The sequence below is a fragment of the Carlito syrichta genome, unplaced genomic scaffold, assembly GCF_000164805.1.
Source record: "Carlito syrichta isolate Samal-C Ts95f unplaced genomic scaffold, Tarsius_syrichta-2.0.1 Scaffold303074, whole genome shotgun sequence".
Classification (NCBI taxonomy): domain Eukaryota; kingdom Metazoa; phylum Chordata; class Mammalia; order Primates; family Tarsiidae; genus Carlito; species Carlito syrichta.
In genome coordinates this window covers 112649-128331 of record NW_007247170.1, presented here as the reverse complement: position 1 = coordinate 128331, position 15683 = coordinate 112649, and the positions used below count along the sequence as shown (strand labels likewise).

At 42.2% G+C, this 15683-nt stretch overlaps 1 protein-coding gene across 1 annotated transcript in view; it reads right to left on the bottom strand.

Annotated features, from left to right (window-relative positions):
* The window catches only part of CDH13 (cadherin 13), a gene marked incomplete at its 5' end in the record, with an annotated part of 116795 nt that continues 101112 nt past the window's right edge, over window positions 1–15683 (bottom strand). The window contains 3 exons of the mRNA XM_008057625.1: window positions 1–1578; window positions 10262–10480; window positions 12854–13087. Coding sequence (XP_008055816.1) covers window positions 1571–1578; window positions 10262–10480; window positions 12854–13087 — 461 coding nt within the window. The remainder of the gene's footprint in view (window positions 1579–10261; window positions 10481–12853; window positions 13088–15683) is intronic.

Genomic DNA, 15683 nt, shown 5'->3' with positions numbered 1-15683 from the left:
GCAATTTTAACCACCGATACCCATTTATTTTAATGGAAAAAAAAAGTCTCTGCATTCTTTATGCTCCAAAAAGATTTACTATTGAAACAAATACAATATATGGAACTCTTTCTGCATAACTTCACTACAACAAAGACAACATATGACTTCTAGTTCCTACAGAAAGCTAACTGAAAAGCACAGGTGCTAACGTAGATTGCATAAGAAAGCGTGTGCGCGCGCGTGGTTAAAACCTTTAGTAAGCAACTGCATTAAAATATGCTAAGACACTTACCTTACCCTAGTTTGTGGCGAGTGCTAATAAAAAGCCACAGGCTGTCACTAGTTTTATTTGATAGAAAAATTTGGTGTGAGCTTTGATGATTCATTTACGGTTTATCAACAAGAAGATCATCTTAGTATAAGCACTAACTTTCCTCTTTCACATGCTCACAGAATAAAAATCAGTTACTTTTCATACATAATGAACATCTTTTATTTTCAGGTTTGCAAACAACGGTAGTCGATTCACACAAAAGGGTACTTTTAAAACTACCTGTATTTACTCTATTTTATGCATGATATATGAAACAAACGGAGTGTATGTGCATATATGTGTCTGTACATGTGGGTATATATGTGTATAAAGATGGTACCTGTAGGGTCTCTTCATGTCGTGTGTGACCTTCATGGTGACATGTGCAACCAGACATAAACTGAGGAGGGAGAGATTCCCCACCACGGCCTCTGTCCCCGTAAGAACCAGCGGGACAGTGAATTCAGGACACATACAAATGCAGATTGATGCCCGTGAAAGAGTGTGTCAGCCCTTTCCTTGGCCTTTGATGGTGAAATTCCCTACTTAGTTCCTCACTACCATGGCTTAGGGTCACGGCATAGGGTGGCAGTGGAAATTGCTTGTAGTCCTCATGCTAAGTAAACAGCAAGGCCAACTTTCTCTGCTCTCCCTCTCTGTGGACCTGCCTGGCTGGCTGTGGCAGCATTCAGACCAAATGGGATGGTGGAGGAGTAACTTCAGAGCACAAGCGACAACTCTGTGGCCTGTCCTCATGCTGAACTTGATGCTGAGGCCCTGGAGGGTTCAGCGGGTTTAGCATCCCCCACTCCTTGTTTAACCTTGCAAGGAAGGATGACATCCAAACAAGGCTCCTCCTGGCTAGTGTCTCTATATAAATACTGTGTATATACACATACAGATACTCATACATATACAAATACTACCCCACAGACAAAGCTGGATGCGTGGCGCACTGGCTAGCAACATGTCAACACATCAGAAAAAGTAGTCATTGTTCCTGCTCCTGGAAGGTCGCGTTATATGTCATGATCTTTAAACATTCAGGGAAAATTCAGAGGATTCCATTAATTAAAGGAGGAAGGAAGATGCTGTCAAAATGAGGAAGTACGGACTAAGTGAAATTGCAAAGGAAACAAAAATCTGGAACAATTGAGGCCTAGTTGTGAAGTGCGATAGCTGTAAACTGCAATCTTCAGATTTGGATAGATTTTTTTTTTCTTTTTCCTGTTGCTATGGAAACTTGAGAGTCCAAGCTTCAGATGTCAGGCGTTCTCACAGACCTGAATGGAGAAGGTTCAGAGTTAAGTCGGGAATATCATAACTAGATTCAAGACATTTTAGCTCAAAGGCTCGATCAATGACTGACAAGTGATAATACACACATTTATAAACAGCACACTACCTTGGGGAATTTTTTTCCCCTCAAGCATCATATTTGGAGACAGAATGAATAGTTCTGCTGGTTTAAATCTTAAGGAGCTGGACTTCTCTGAACATGCTGATGGCGGGTTCAGGTGAGAAGCAGCTCTCAGACCAATAGTTGCTTTTACATCAAGACTTCTATCTTGCCCTTTAGCACAGAGCTTGGCTATTTTATAAACAAGCTTTGCAGTTTAGAGATTGGTGATTGTCTCATTTATTTATTTATTTATTTTGTTATGGAGCAAGATACTTATTGGTGGTTCTTCAAACTTGCTGTATTAGTTTTCTGTTGCTGCTGTAACAAATGACCACAAACTCAAAGATGTGAAGCGACACAAATATATTTCCTCCCAGTTCTGGAGGTCAGAAGTCTGCAGTGAGTCTTATGTGGCTAAAGTCAGCATTGGGGGGCCATGTTCCTTCTGGAGACTCTGAGGAAGAATCTGTTTCCTCGCCTTTTCCAGCTTGCTTGCCTCCCTTAGCGCATGGCTTCTTCCTCCATCTTGAAAACCATCAGAGCAGTCTTCTCTCTCAACCCTGACCTCCCTCTGTTTCCATCATCACATGGTCTTCCAACTCACTTCTCCTTTGTCCTTCTTATAAGGACTTTATGATGATATCCGTCTCTCCTGGTTCATCCAGGAGCAGCTCCCTATCTCCAAAGCCTTAACCACATCTTCAAAATCTCTTTTACTATAGAAAGTAATATGTTCACAGGTTCCACAGATTAGGACAAGGACGTCTTTGGGAGCCATTACTCAGCCAGCCATGAAAGTAATACCGTGTTGTCAGAGTTTCCTGCATCCTGTGGCAACTATGTTGTGAACTACTAGAACACACCTCTCAAGTGGAAAAGTTCACCGCAGGTTACAGCGTAGGGTCCATTCAAGAGCCCACATCCCAGTGTCTGCTTGTGGCTCCTTTTTTTGGGCCACCTGGGGGACTAGCCCAGACATAGAGCCTATCATTCTACCCAACTCAGAATTGTCAGTGGGGAGAAGCTCTGTCTCTGGGATGTTCAGATCCAGTTTCCAAATGAAGCCCTCTTTTACCTGCTTTTTTTTGCTACCTTACTCCTTACAAACACTTTTGTGTCCACGCAATTCCGGCAGAGAAGTGAATTCTAACCTAGGACTAAAGTTATACTGACTCAAGTCAACTGTCATGACTAGTTATAGTTGTCAAAGCCCTTCTTCACTCTTAGCCTCCTGTCATTAAAGTCTAGCTCCATCAAGGGGAGGGGAAAAAAGAGCATTCAACAGCTACAAGTGCTCTATATGCATCCACCTGACCTTTATTGCTGGCTCTTCCTACAGATACGCCAGACCTTCCTCCACCCAAAAATGCCCCCTGAAGATAGGTCATCTTATGCTCAGAACTTTAGACGTGCAGGCAGTCCTTTCATTTGTACAACGACTGTCTCTCATTTATAGCCAAGTTGCTAGACAGTTGTGAAATATGGACTATGTTTGAAGATGCTTATTAGGAAGAACGTTCTTTAAGATGTTCTTGTGGGCAGATTGAGATTTCTTTTTGTTTTTTAAAATAGTCAAAAGCCATTTGTATTGTCAGGCTGGTTCAGTGTCTCCACTTTTTGTGTCTAATTTTGGCTAGAGACCAGAGTGGCAATTTTCAACCTCAGCATGACTGACTTTTGGGCCTGGAGGATTCTCCGGGATGGAGGCCATCCTGCACATGGGTGGAAGCTAACCTGACCTTCACTCACTAGATGCCACTAACAGACATGATAATAAAAATGACTCTAGACATTTCCAACTGTCCCCTCAGGGACAAATCAGTTAAAAATAGGAGAAAAAAAAAAAGATTTTGCTGAATAAAATCTACCAAATTAGGCTCTGGTCCCTTGTTTTCAAATCAGAATCTCCAATTCCTGTTTTAAGTCAATTTAGATTATAACATAAATGACTCTACCTCCTAGGGCTATGGAGATGATGATTTGAGGAAATCCACGTAATTTACAGAAAGCCCTTAGCTTGCATGTGCACGGCACACAGAACGTGCTCCAGGGTCAACGCTCATTGTCCATAAAGTCGTGTTACTTTGAGGGACCACAGCTCTTCTGCAAAGCATGGCTCAGGGCCATCTGCAGGCAGAGGATAACCAGCTCTGCCTGGGGTGGGTGCTTTTTCAGGCTCTGTCTCTGCCCATAATACATTTTAGAATAAAGAGGACAAAATATTGACACACTATGAGAAATTCTAGAAAAGTCAAAACAGTTACTAGAGAGGGTAGACCAATGAGGGCCTGGACTAGGGAAAGTGAACAATAACAAAGGGACATGTGACTTGATCTGTGGATAGTGACCAAATGCATCCAGCTGTACACTTAAAATGGGTGAATTTCATTGTATGCAAATCATAATGAACAATTATTATTAAAAAATATTGTTAGCTGTCTTTTGCTCATCGTGGTCATCTCTTTAAACTTTTTTGGTGTGTCTAAGGTTGTCCCCTGCCCAATATAGAGACATTTACTTTTGATACTTGTTGAAGATGGTTCACCTGATCTTGTCCTTTTACATTCCTGCTATGGCTGATCAATGAAGCCTGAAGCAATGGTCTAAAAAGGTTTCTGGACAAGTCCCTTCCTTGTGACTTGCCATACTACTCAAAGCAAGAGAAACAACCTCTAATGACAATTCCAGTTAGCTTCATTGTCAGGGTGTTAAGGGGAGAATTATGCACCCTCTCACTGCCATCAGCACGGGCTTTATACCACAACAATTGACAATAAAAATAATTTCATTTACTTTTTTATGACTTTCAATACTGTTAGTTTTATTTCCTTTATTTTCAGGTGTCAAAGGAGGAAATGCAGATCCTTCTGTTCAATTCTCAGTTGTAATCAAGCCATCTACAGCATTATAATAAATAGAAATGCTTTTATTATCTTTTCCATAAAGGAGGCAGTCTAGTGGAACGCTGGCCTCACTGATTACATGTCTGAGGACCTTCTAAGCTTCAGTTTTCTCATCTCTAAAGTGGGATAAAATCAACAGGCCCATGAGGAAACTATAGAAAAACTCACAGGACACCAAGGTGTTTGGTTAATGCTAGTCTACCTGGATCTGAATATTATTTGAGAAAAATCCATTTGTTTTCTTGCCATGTTGCACAAAAATCTTCTACTCCTAAATCACACTGACTAGTGAGAATAATATTTTAAAGCAGGTACTAGCAAAAGTTTCCTGTAAAGGACCAGAGAGTAAATATTTTTGTCTTTGTGGCCGGCACAGTCTCTGAGGCAGCTACTCAGCCCTATCAACTGCAACAGAGAGCAACCCCAGGCAATATGGAAATGATGGTGTGGCTGTGCTCCAATAAAGCTTTATTTATAAAAACAGGCAGTGGACCAGATCTAGCCTGTATATTAGAGTCTGCCTACCCTGCTTTGAGGAAACATCAAACCAATTCTACCAGTTAACTTCCTCACTCCTGAAGTTCTTTCAAGGACTATGACTGAGTTGGAAAATTATTCTACTTTGCACTTCTAACTTCAGTATCTCCCCCTTCCCCAACCCTTTCTCAAGGTTGTAAGCTCATCTCCATGCGGCTTCGTGTCAATGTCATGTTAACAGTGGCACATGTGGGTTGGTCACTTTGAGGTCTGCTGTCTGAAGAGTCGGGCTCCCATAGTTCCCTGTTCCTGCTACCTTTGACCCAGTTTCTCACATGTCTTATTATGTACTTCTCTTTTTGGTTAGGAACAATAGCTTAGACTAGGTTTATGATAAAACAAAAATCATTCTGCTTGGTAGGCATTTCTAATGTTTAAATAAACACTATTATTTAAACATTATTTATTATTTCTTCTGCCTTTTATATAGCATCAGACTAAGGGCCATTTTGAGGGTACATGGTGACATCTGTTCTTAACCGTTTCTTGGGCTGAAACTACCTGTCTATGTGGTGCAAAACACTGGAGTGTCATCTGAGTGTTTTTCCAGCTACATGGGAGAGATTCAGAGCCCCACTTTGAGAATAATTCTGACTTTTCCTCCAGGTGCCACCACCATGGTGGGATACCTGTGTGATGCTAGACAGGGTGGCTCCACTCAGGTGAGATCTCAAAGCACATCTGATATCTCAAAAAGAGTGTACATGCACCTGTTTTATAGCCATAACACTAACCACGAGGCTATTCTTTAGGGGTAATCAGGCGATTCTGCCTTGGATTAACTTGATCCAAGACTCAGTTGACAGATGAGAAATGGGCAGTTCTTGGGAAACTGCTCATTATTGATATCTGTAGACCAGGGGTCTCCAGAATGAGGAGTGTGAGAAAATTCTTGTTGGAAAGAAGAAAACTTTGCCACATATATCTATTTTTCTTTTAATTAAAAAAATAGGGTTTACTAAGACTTAATATATTGATTGGTGGTAGTAGACATATGTGTTAGTTATTGTAAAAATATTACAAACACCGGGCCTTGTGCTGAAGGCCACTGTCACCTGGGATGTTGATTCCATAGGTTAGATGGGCTTGGGAATCTGTTTTAACAAGCAGTGTTACAGGGGTTCTGAGCATTTAAAAAACTCACTGCCAGTCTAGAGTGGCTGACACGTGAGCAGTGTCCTGCAGTGTCTTGGTTCTTCAAAGTCATGTCATCGAGAGTCAGTCTCTGATGTCATGTAACTGGACTTAGTGTAGTATGTGATGTAGCCCCTCAGTGACCTTCTCTGTGTACGTACACATGTGAACACACAACCAACATCCATATGTATGCACGCATGCACACACACATAGAATTTTTCTTTTTACAATCACATAGGGAGTACTGCCCTTTAGTTTATCCAAACCCCATTATATGTGAGTTCCAATTGCTCCTAGTACTCTGAAAACTTTGCCTCTGAAGCAGTGGTTTCTGAGTACTGGTCCCTGAGTAGTGCTGGGCTTGCTGTCTGTCTAGTGCTCACTCAAGGAGCTGGTGGAAAACAGATCTCTCACTGCAGTAGAGTTGGTCACAGCAGAACACGATGATTGGGATGCCTCCACTGACAAAGGAACTCATTGCACTGTGTCCAAATGACAGGATACCCCAGCAGTCTGAATAAATGAAACGGAGCAGGAAGGGGCTGGACTCTGGCCTGCAGCCCATGTTTGTATGCACCTCTGCACCCCACTATGAATGGTTTTTACATTTTTAAAGGGTGGTAAGAGAAAAAAGGACAAACAAAAAACAATGAAGAATATGTGTCAGAGACACAATGTGGCCCGCAAAGCTGTCTGGCCCTTTACAGAAAAGGTTTGCCAAGCCCTAACTGGAACAACGTGGATGGGTCTTGGAAATGTAATGCAGGAGGAAGAAAAGTAAGTTGCAAAGCAGTTTGACCATTGTAAAAGGAATTACACAACGTTTTACACACTGACAAAACAGAACTGTATGTATTGTGTGTGAGTCATGTATGTGTGCATGTATGTGTGTGTGAGTGTGTGTAGTAAAGGTATAAAACAACATCTGCAAACACGCATAAACACCTAGGTGATGACAGCTATTGTCTCTGGGGAGAAAGAACAGGAAATAAAACTGGGGAGAGGAGCATCTTTGCCTGTAATGTTTATTTCTTGAAGAAAAAGAAGGAAGGAATGAAGGAAGAAGGGAAAAAGAACAAAAAAGAGAATACATATTTTCTTTCATTCATTCATCTATCCATTTATCCATCATCCATCCATCCATTCATCCTTCCATTGTCCATCCATCTGTTTATCCATCATCCGTTTATCTATCATCCATCCATCCATCCTGCATCCATCATCTACTATCCATCATCCATCCATCCATCCATCCATCCATCCATCCATCCATCCATCCATTCATCCATCTCCTATCTCCCACTCTCAAGTCCTAATCTAGACCCACAGAACAAAATCTCTAGGGGACTGGGCCCAGGAGTCTGTATTTTAAAAGTATTTCCTAAGTGACTCTGATATACAACAGCATTTAGGAACCACTGATCCAATTAATACGTTGCTCTCACCAAGCAGTGACTGTTTTATACAGCAGGCACAGTCACTTTGACTCAGCTGACGGGAAGCTTAGGCCAAATTTAGTGGCAGTTAACTCTGTTTCCAACTCTTCCTAGTTGGTTTTTTTTCTTCGTGAAGTTATTTAACTTCTGTTTTGTCCATGTTTTAATTCTGTACGAGTCTTAAATACCTTCTGGAAAGTTGGTGCCATTCTCTTATGGGATGTGTTATATCATCTCACCGCATCTTTCTTTCTGGAGAAGAGGTTTTCTAACACCATCAGTAGTAAACCTCTTCGCACCCATATTCTTAAATTAGCTCTCCTCCTCCCTTTTCCTCCTGAACTGTGAACTGAAGGAATGAGTGCATGTCGAGGATGTGGGCCAGAACAGAGGATGCTGTCAGAATGTCCAGGGTCCTCTGTCTATTGGATAGAGTCACTCACCATGATGGTCCCAAAGCTCCCAGTGCCTTAGAATCACCTGGTGAGCTTTTAAAATAGATAAATGTCTAAGCCACCCCTCCAGCAATAGGGTAGGGCCCAGGTATGGGTAGATATGTGTTTAAAAATCCCCCATCCATCATCCATCCACTCATCCATCATCTATCCATCCTTCTACTGTGTGGCCAGGTTGGATACTATACAAGGTTAACTGTGATGGCTCAGCAAACCAGGCACCAGAAGGTACATCCTCATGAAGGGCATTTTTCTAGATTCTCGGAATCTAGGTCTAGGATATCTGTTGGCAAAGCAAGGGACTAACAATCATAATGTGTTGCTGTAAATTCATGGTTTTTGCTATAGTCTGAATGTTTGTGTCCCCAAAATTCATATGTTTAAACCTAATCACCAAGGTGATAGTATCAGAAGGTTGGGCTTTTGGGAAATTCTTAGGTCCTGAGGGCAGAGCCTTCATGAATGGGATTAGTGTCCTTATAAAAGAGGCTACAGAGAGCTGCCTTGCCTCTTCTACCATGTGAGGACACAGGGAGAAGGTGTCACACATGAAACAGAAAGTGGGGTCCCACTAGACACTGAATCTGCCAGCACCTTGAACTTGGACTTGCCAGCTTCCAGAACTATGAGATATAAGTTTCTGTTGCTTGTGAGCTTCCTGGTTTATAATATTTTGTCATACCAGCTCAAACAGACTAAGACAGTATCCAATCTCTTCTGGACCATCTCTGCTTTTTGGTAATCCTTGCATCCATCTTTTGTAAAGTCCAATTATTTGCCCTTTGACATTCTTTTCTAATTTCTTCTCAGTCCTCGGCCCCATCTCAATTCCTTCATCCTCCGCAGATAACATTATCTCCTACTTTACAGAGAAGACTCAGGAGAGGCATCCAAAGAGAAGCCTCTTGGTCCCCATTGTCTCTCCCTTAAGTTATCATATAGAGATACAGTTAGGAAGCCAGTGCGGTAATCGAGGTAAGAGAAGACAAGGACCCGAGACAGGAGGGTGGAGGCAGGGATAGATGGAAGGCACTGAGCCCTTGGATTCTGTTGGCCTCTGAAGGATTTGGAAGGAGACACAGGGATGATGGTGCTGATACAGTCATCAAAGGTAGGTCAGGCAGAGGGACAGGTTAGGAGGGGAAGATGATAAGCTCTGTTTTGGAAATGCATAATCTGAAGGGCCAGTGACATGCTGGAAAGGCTTCTTTTTTCTTAGTTCCACCTACAGCACTCTGGTCCTGCATAGAGCTTTAAACACAGGAATGTCCAATGTTGGAATATGTGATTTCCTGCTGACTCACTTACCACTGTCCCCAGGATGTAAAAACCTTCTGTTTTCTTTTTCTAACTGTCAATTTGCCAATTTCCTCATTCACAATTACACTTTATGTAATTTGTGAATACCTTCTCAAAATGTAAATACTAAGGCCCCAAAGGCTTTTGGATGGCAATAGCTGTATGTGAATAATTGTGGAAGCTAAAATTGGACTAATACCTCATAAATAAATATTTGACGCAGTTATTTATGCATTTTATGCTCTCATCTGTACTACTCAGCATTTTCATTCATTTGTCTAAGTCATGTTTTATTATATTGTAGTCATTCCTACCAGTCTGTGAAGAAAGTGTGAATGACGCATTTATCATTTTCCCTCCAGCCCAGCCTCTATCCATGAATTCTCATGACTGTTAGAAATGCATTGTATCTACTTCACCTTGCAAAAGATTATTCTGCCTAATGCAGGGAGAAGTAGGCCCGTGGTAGATCAGTTAACTAATCAGGACAAATTTTTATTAGCTCAGGCTGAGTGGCATCTGCAGGAAGGCTTGCTGAACACGGGGTTTGTAGGACAGCGGTGGGTGCCTTTGGATAGTTCCTTGGCTTGGCTGGCAGGGATTGCTAAGATGCTTTTAAACATGAGTGGGAGCACTTTTACATGTGACATTTTCTATCACACAGTCATAAACTAAAGATAAATGATTCCTCTGGGATACATTTTCTTGGAAAAGTATATGGAAAAATAAATGGCTTCATGAACCCAGTGTAGTTACATTTTCCTACTTGTGCACGCGCTGGAGTTAGGCCAACTTACAGGCTAAACTGAAGAGGCAGAGGAGCAAGAGTGAGGGCACGCTGAGGTGCAGGGCCCCTGCAGCGTTGCAGTCCACTCTGGAGTTCCTGCAGGAGCACACCTGTACCCTGAGATCTGTGATGTTCGTCATGGGTGGTTTCCCTGAATCTGTCACCACGATGGGCAGGTTGTAGTTGGCTTTGTTCAGATTTTGAAGAAGGCTGACCAGGGCGTGTGTATCTGTCAAGACAAGGAGGGCCTTTGTGAGAGAGGATTGGACTTTTGGCGACTAAAATCACACAAAACAGGCATTGCATTTTCTAACTTACAATCATAGGAATGTGTACGCTTAAATTCATGAACTTCAAGTAAAAGCATATGCTCAGTTTTTCAGAGGCCCCTGCCCTGTTCCAAGTGTCCAGAAGCCACACATGGCTGGGGGCTCCTGTACCGAACAGCACAGAGACAGAACGTTTCCATCATCATAGAGTCCTGTGCCTCAGTGCTATTATAATCAATTTCAAGGGACTAACTTTTGTAAAGATGACTGAGCTCCTCCTTGCAAATTTATTACACCTATAAATCCATCTTGACAAAGACTGCTTTCCATATCTAGAAAGCTAAGGTGAAAATTCACCTGCTTTAAATGTGTGCTGTCATGGAGATGGTTGGCCTACGTGTTTATCCCTCCTCAGTCCATAACCCTAGATTTGGGTGGGAATCCACAGCACGGAGAAGGGATCTTTAAGCTTCTCCTCCTCTTCCCTAATCCCATGTGTGGTGGGAACATCCACCATCCCCCAGGCCAAGGGGTGACACTCAGCAGTGGCCACCCCAGCTGGCCTGTTCTTTAGCTTCGAGCTGTTCTCATCTCAGTGACTCAGATGACTAGGGATTTTTTTTTTAAAACTGCCACCTTCTGGACACAAACAGGGCTGAGTATTCAGAAGAATAAATGTGGGGTTACAAAAAGTTTAGAAGGCATTTATCTATTAAATAAAATCAGGAGAAAAAACAAGAGTGATGACATGGGAATACAAACAGATGAAGCATGATCAATACCAGAACGTGACACTAGCAGAAGTGACCAATGTGATGGTCACCCAGTGAGAGAGCAGATCGCTCAAGGAGCAGGTTCCCACCTCCCTTGAGCAGAAGAGAAACTCTTGAATGAGAAAATTCCAGTTGAAAAAAATCGGTGCTGATTATTCAAATCAACTACAGCCATAAAAACTAGCAAATAAAACATCCCTCAAACAAGAGAAGGGCTGTTTTAATTAAAAATAAATCAGTATAACAGAATTCATTCTTTAAAAAGCAATAAAATAGACAAACAGGCAAATGGAATCAATAACAAGAAAAAGGACTAATAAAATATGAGATAGGTCTGTAACAATAGATACAAGATTTTTAAATAGAAAATTTTATGCACAATTGTACAATACATTTGCAAAACTTAATGAAATGGGCAATTCCTGGTCTCCCTCAAAAATTCTACCACTGATATAAGAAGTCAGAACCCTGCCTGGATCAGTAATAGCATTAGTTCACTACTGAACATAGAGTGTTTGTCTCATGAGTGAGTTCCTTTTTTTCTTTTACTTTATTGGAAGATAAGGTGAACACAGTAGTAAGTTAACACTTGAGGAGGAAAGTGGGTGGGATTGTGAATATAGAGATACTTCATAGTTCAATACATTGGTGTTTCAGTTCTTAATAAGACAGATGATAAATGTTGGGTCAAGTTTTGAATCCTACCCCCCCGTATGCAAAGACTAGTAGAAAGAGACATTGCTTGTTCGTTTCATAAAGGAGAGAGAAGACACATGGAAAAAGATATCAAAGTTGGAAATAAAAGCCAAAGATGTGAAAGAAAAGCCAAGGTCATCATTAGACTAAGTCAAGTTTGAGGGAGGTCTACAGCATGAGATGGAAGACTAGAGACCGAAAACTTTGCAAAGATGCTTATCTCAGTGCTTTTCTCTTCCTTAGCTTTTTTATGAAAGCAGGCAGACCATGAAAAATCTCTTCAGTATGCTGGTGGAAGGGAATGTAACTCCAGTTCTCTGTCTCTGAGACAGGAGAGACAGACGAGCCCAGAGCTATGTGGGGAGAGGCAGAGAACCCTGTCTCTTGAAGGTTCAATATGGGGTAGGTTGGCCAATATTCTGTGCAAGCCATTTACGAAGAAAGAGTCTGTGGAGTTTAATTAAGAGAAGAAAGGAAGAGGAAAAACAAAGAATTACAATCTTGTGACTAGGTACTGTGGGGTGGCAGGAATGTAGAAAGTACAGATGAGTCAAGAGAATGTTAGGATTATGGTATACACTGTAGACTACAGAGTGGACAGCCCAGGGTGTACAGTACAGAAAAGACCAGGGAAGAAGCAGAAGAGAAAACATGCATGTTTGCTTTCACAAGAAACTGATATTCAGCATCTATATAAGCTGCATTTGTTTGTTGGTGGGAAAACTGTCAGTATTTATAATGCATCAATAACAAAATAAACCAAGTGAGAATACATGAGTGAGTAGTAAAGGAAGAGCATTTTGGGAAAAAGAAGCTAAGCTGAAAGCCGAAAGAAAACAGGTAGAGTGTTTCCACTAGACTCACTGTTGATCTTGGAGATCTTCCAGACTTTATCAGGAACTGTTTGCTTGTGGATTTCAAATTTGAAAGGATCTGTATTTGGGTGAAGATCCTTATCAGATGCCCCCAAAATGACGACACTGAGGTTTTTGGCATCATCACAGACTTCAGCAACTGTGGGATAGATGAAGGGGGCATTGTCGTTCACATCCTCCAGTGTGATTAGCAAGGTTCCAGTGCCCGTCGCGGGGGGGTTGCCTGTGGAGACAGGGACGGTGTTAGTACACGATGGGCAGATGCCAGAGCAACTTGCTGTAGTTCTTTTTACAATGTATACATGACACGTCCTGCATTTATCATTAGTGATTGCAAACAGGACTAACAACAAGAGATCACATTTTTGTATAAGGCCTAGTGGTTTACAGAGCTTTTTATCATCTACGAGACTTTTGATTGAAATTCTTCAGGTTCCATACTTTACTTTAGAATGCCAACCTTCTGACACTAAAATCATACTAATATGCTGAAAGTCACCCAAAGCATGGAGATAAAGATGACTTTTTCCTGCTTACCAAGTCAGACTTTTTACTGAAAGTCAGGTTTTCACATTTGTTGGTGGTATTGGGTGGATGGAGTTTCCACAAGAGAAGACTATGGTTTAGCTGGTGTAGTTCTCTATCCTAACTAGGGAACTGGCTAAAGAGCAAAAGGTCTGATCCAGGGGACTTTTCTCTGGGGGGTGAAAAGGGGTTTCAGATGGCTGATGGTGCTGCTGGGAGCTGCTATGACTGACCCAGCAGACAGCATGGACTTGGGAAGGTGGGGCATTTACGAGACACGAGATCACAAGCTGGCTACAAAGACATAGAAGCACTCAATCATTATATAATCTTTGAGCCTTATTTTTAAAGTCTTTTTTTTCCCAGTGGTTCAGTTACTTCCTAAACGTTTTTCACTTTCAGGAACATTATTCTAAGAGGTCCTTATAATCACCAATCTAATAATGACTTTCACCTAAAGGAAGGGTGTATCATGCCAATAAGACTCAGCTTGACTTTATTTAAGTTTCACCCCAATTTTTTTTTAACCCTTTGTGCATTGGAGGTTTGTTCTTGGGACAGACCATTCATCAGTAGTTCCTAATTTTCTGCCAAAACATTTGCGGCTAAACTTATAGGTCACAAATTGTAAGTGTACAGACTTGCCTTATCCTCCAAGGATCTGATGTGCTTCTAGCATTACAAGACCACAATTCTACACAGCAGCACCGTGCAGCACTCGCCTGATGTACGGCTCCATTTTATTTTTCTTATTCTTATTTGCACTTAACCAGATTTCCAAGTTTTATTTTATTTTATCTCATTTTATACTTTTTGAAATGCTCTTTAAGTTTAAAGCTAAACTATCGAATCTCCCGGGGGTTTTAAGAGTAGTGAGTATTTGACTGAAGTTAGTGTAAGGTGTCAAGCAAAAGGCAAGTCCTAGTAAAGAAACAAAGAACCCTTTTTATTTTTAATTTTAATTTTAGGTTTTGAGTCAGAGTCTCATTCTGTCACCCAGGCTGGAGTGCAGTGGCGTGATCTCGGCCACCGTGGCCTCAACCTCTTGGGCTTAGGCGCGTCTCCTGTCTTAGCCTCCCAAGTAGTTGGGACTACAGGTACTCACCACCACAAGGACTAATTTTTTTTGATTTTTTGTGGAGACGAGGTCCTGCCAAGGTGCTGAGGCTGGTCTCGAACTTCTGAGTCAGTTTAAATTCAGACAGTGTGTTCCTTACAGAGACAACAAAAGGAAGCGTGGGAATTGTGGCCTTTGTGCAGGGGACAGCACAATAAAAGGGGCCGGACAACTGTGACAGAAAGGAAGAAATGCTGCTGAGGAGTCAGTTTTAAGTTGTTTCTCAACAGTTTCGCAGCCAGCAGCTATGTCCTGAGAGGGGCAAGCAGAAGGCCTCCGAGCTCCTAGAACCCGGAAGGTGGTGAGGTGGGAGGAGCACAAAGCATTCTGCCAGGACTCAGCTCCATGCCTGCAGGTCAAGCTCTCCCCACGTGGCTCTTCATGCAAAGTTCTTGGTGCTGGGTGGAGCTGGTTCTCCATAGCGAGGTATACTGAGGATTGATTCTCTGGTCCTCATTCAGCCACCAGTGGTTTTTCAGGAAGGCAGCAGAGCAATCCAATCTGACTTATTTTCAGAAAACACACTTGTGTTGATAGGAGTTGTCAGACATCGCCAGCAGGGAGACCAGCCACTGATCAGTTATGGTGTGGGTAGCTTGAACAGAAAAACACTGTCTTGTCTTGGTAGTTAGGAGCTCAGAGGAGGCTGCTGGAAGAAAAGCAGGGGGTGCTGGGAAGTAGAAAGCCACGTTCAGCTTTGGTGGTGTGAAGGGCTTCTCGAATCCAATGCACCTGTGCAGAGGCGTGCAGCTTGGCAGCAGTGCTGGGCTGGGTGAGAGGTTGGGAGGTCATCAATGGATAGACCCTTTGAAACCTAACAAATCAGTTTATCCGAGGTGGAGGCCCAGATGGCCAGAGGGCTGGGGTCCTGGGAGACCCCACAGTCTAAAGCGCAGACGCTAGTTTTACGGAAGACATAGGGGAGATGAATTGGAAGAGGAGTCAGGGGTCCGCAATTAAACATGTTATGACCACAGTGAGGAGGAGGAGTAGAGAGAAATCATGGGACTTTGAAGGAGAATGTTACTGGTGAGTTTGTGTAGGAGAGGTTTCCATTAATGGGGAAGAAGCCATCTTGAAGGAAGTCGAGCAGTGAGTGATGAAGACATGACAAAGATACTCTTCAGTGGGGCTGGTGGAAGTTTCAAGATATCAACACCCAGAGACAGTTTCAGAG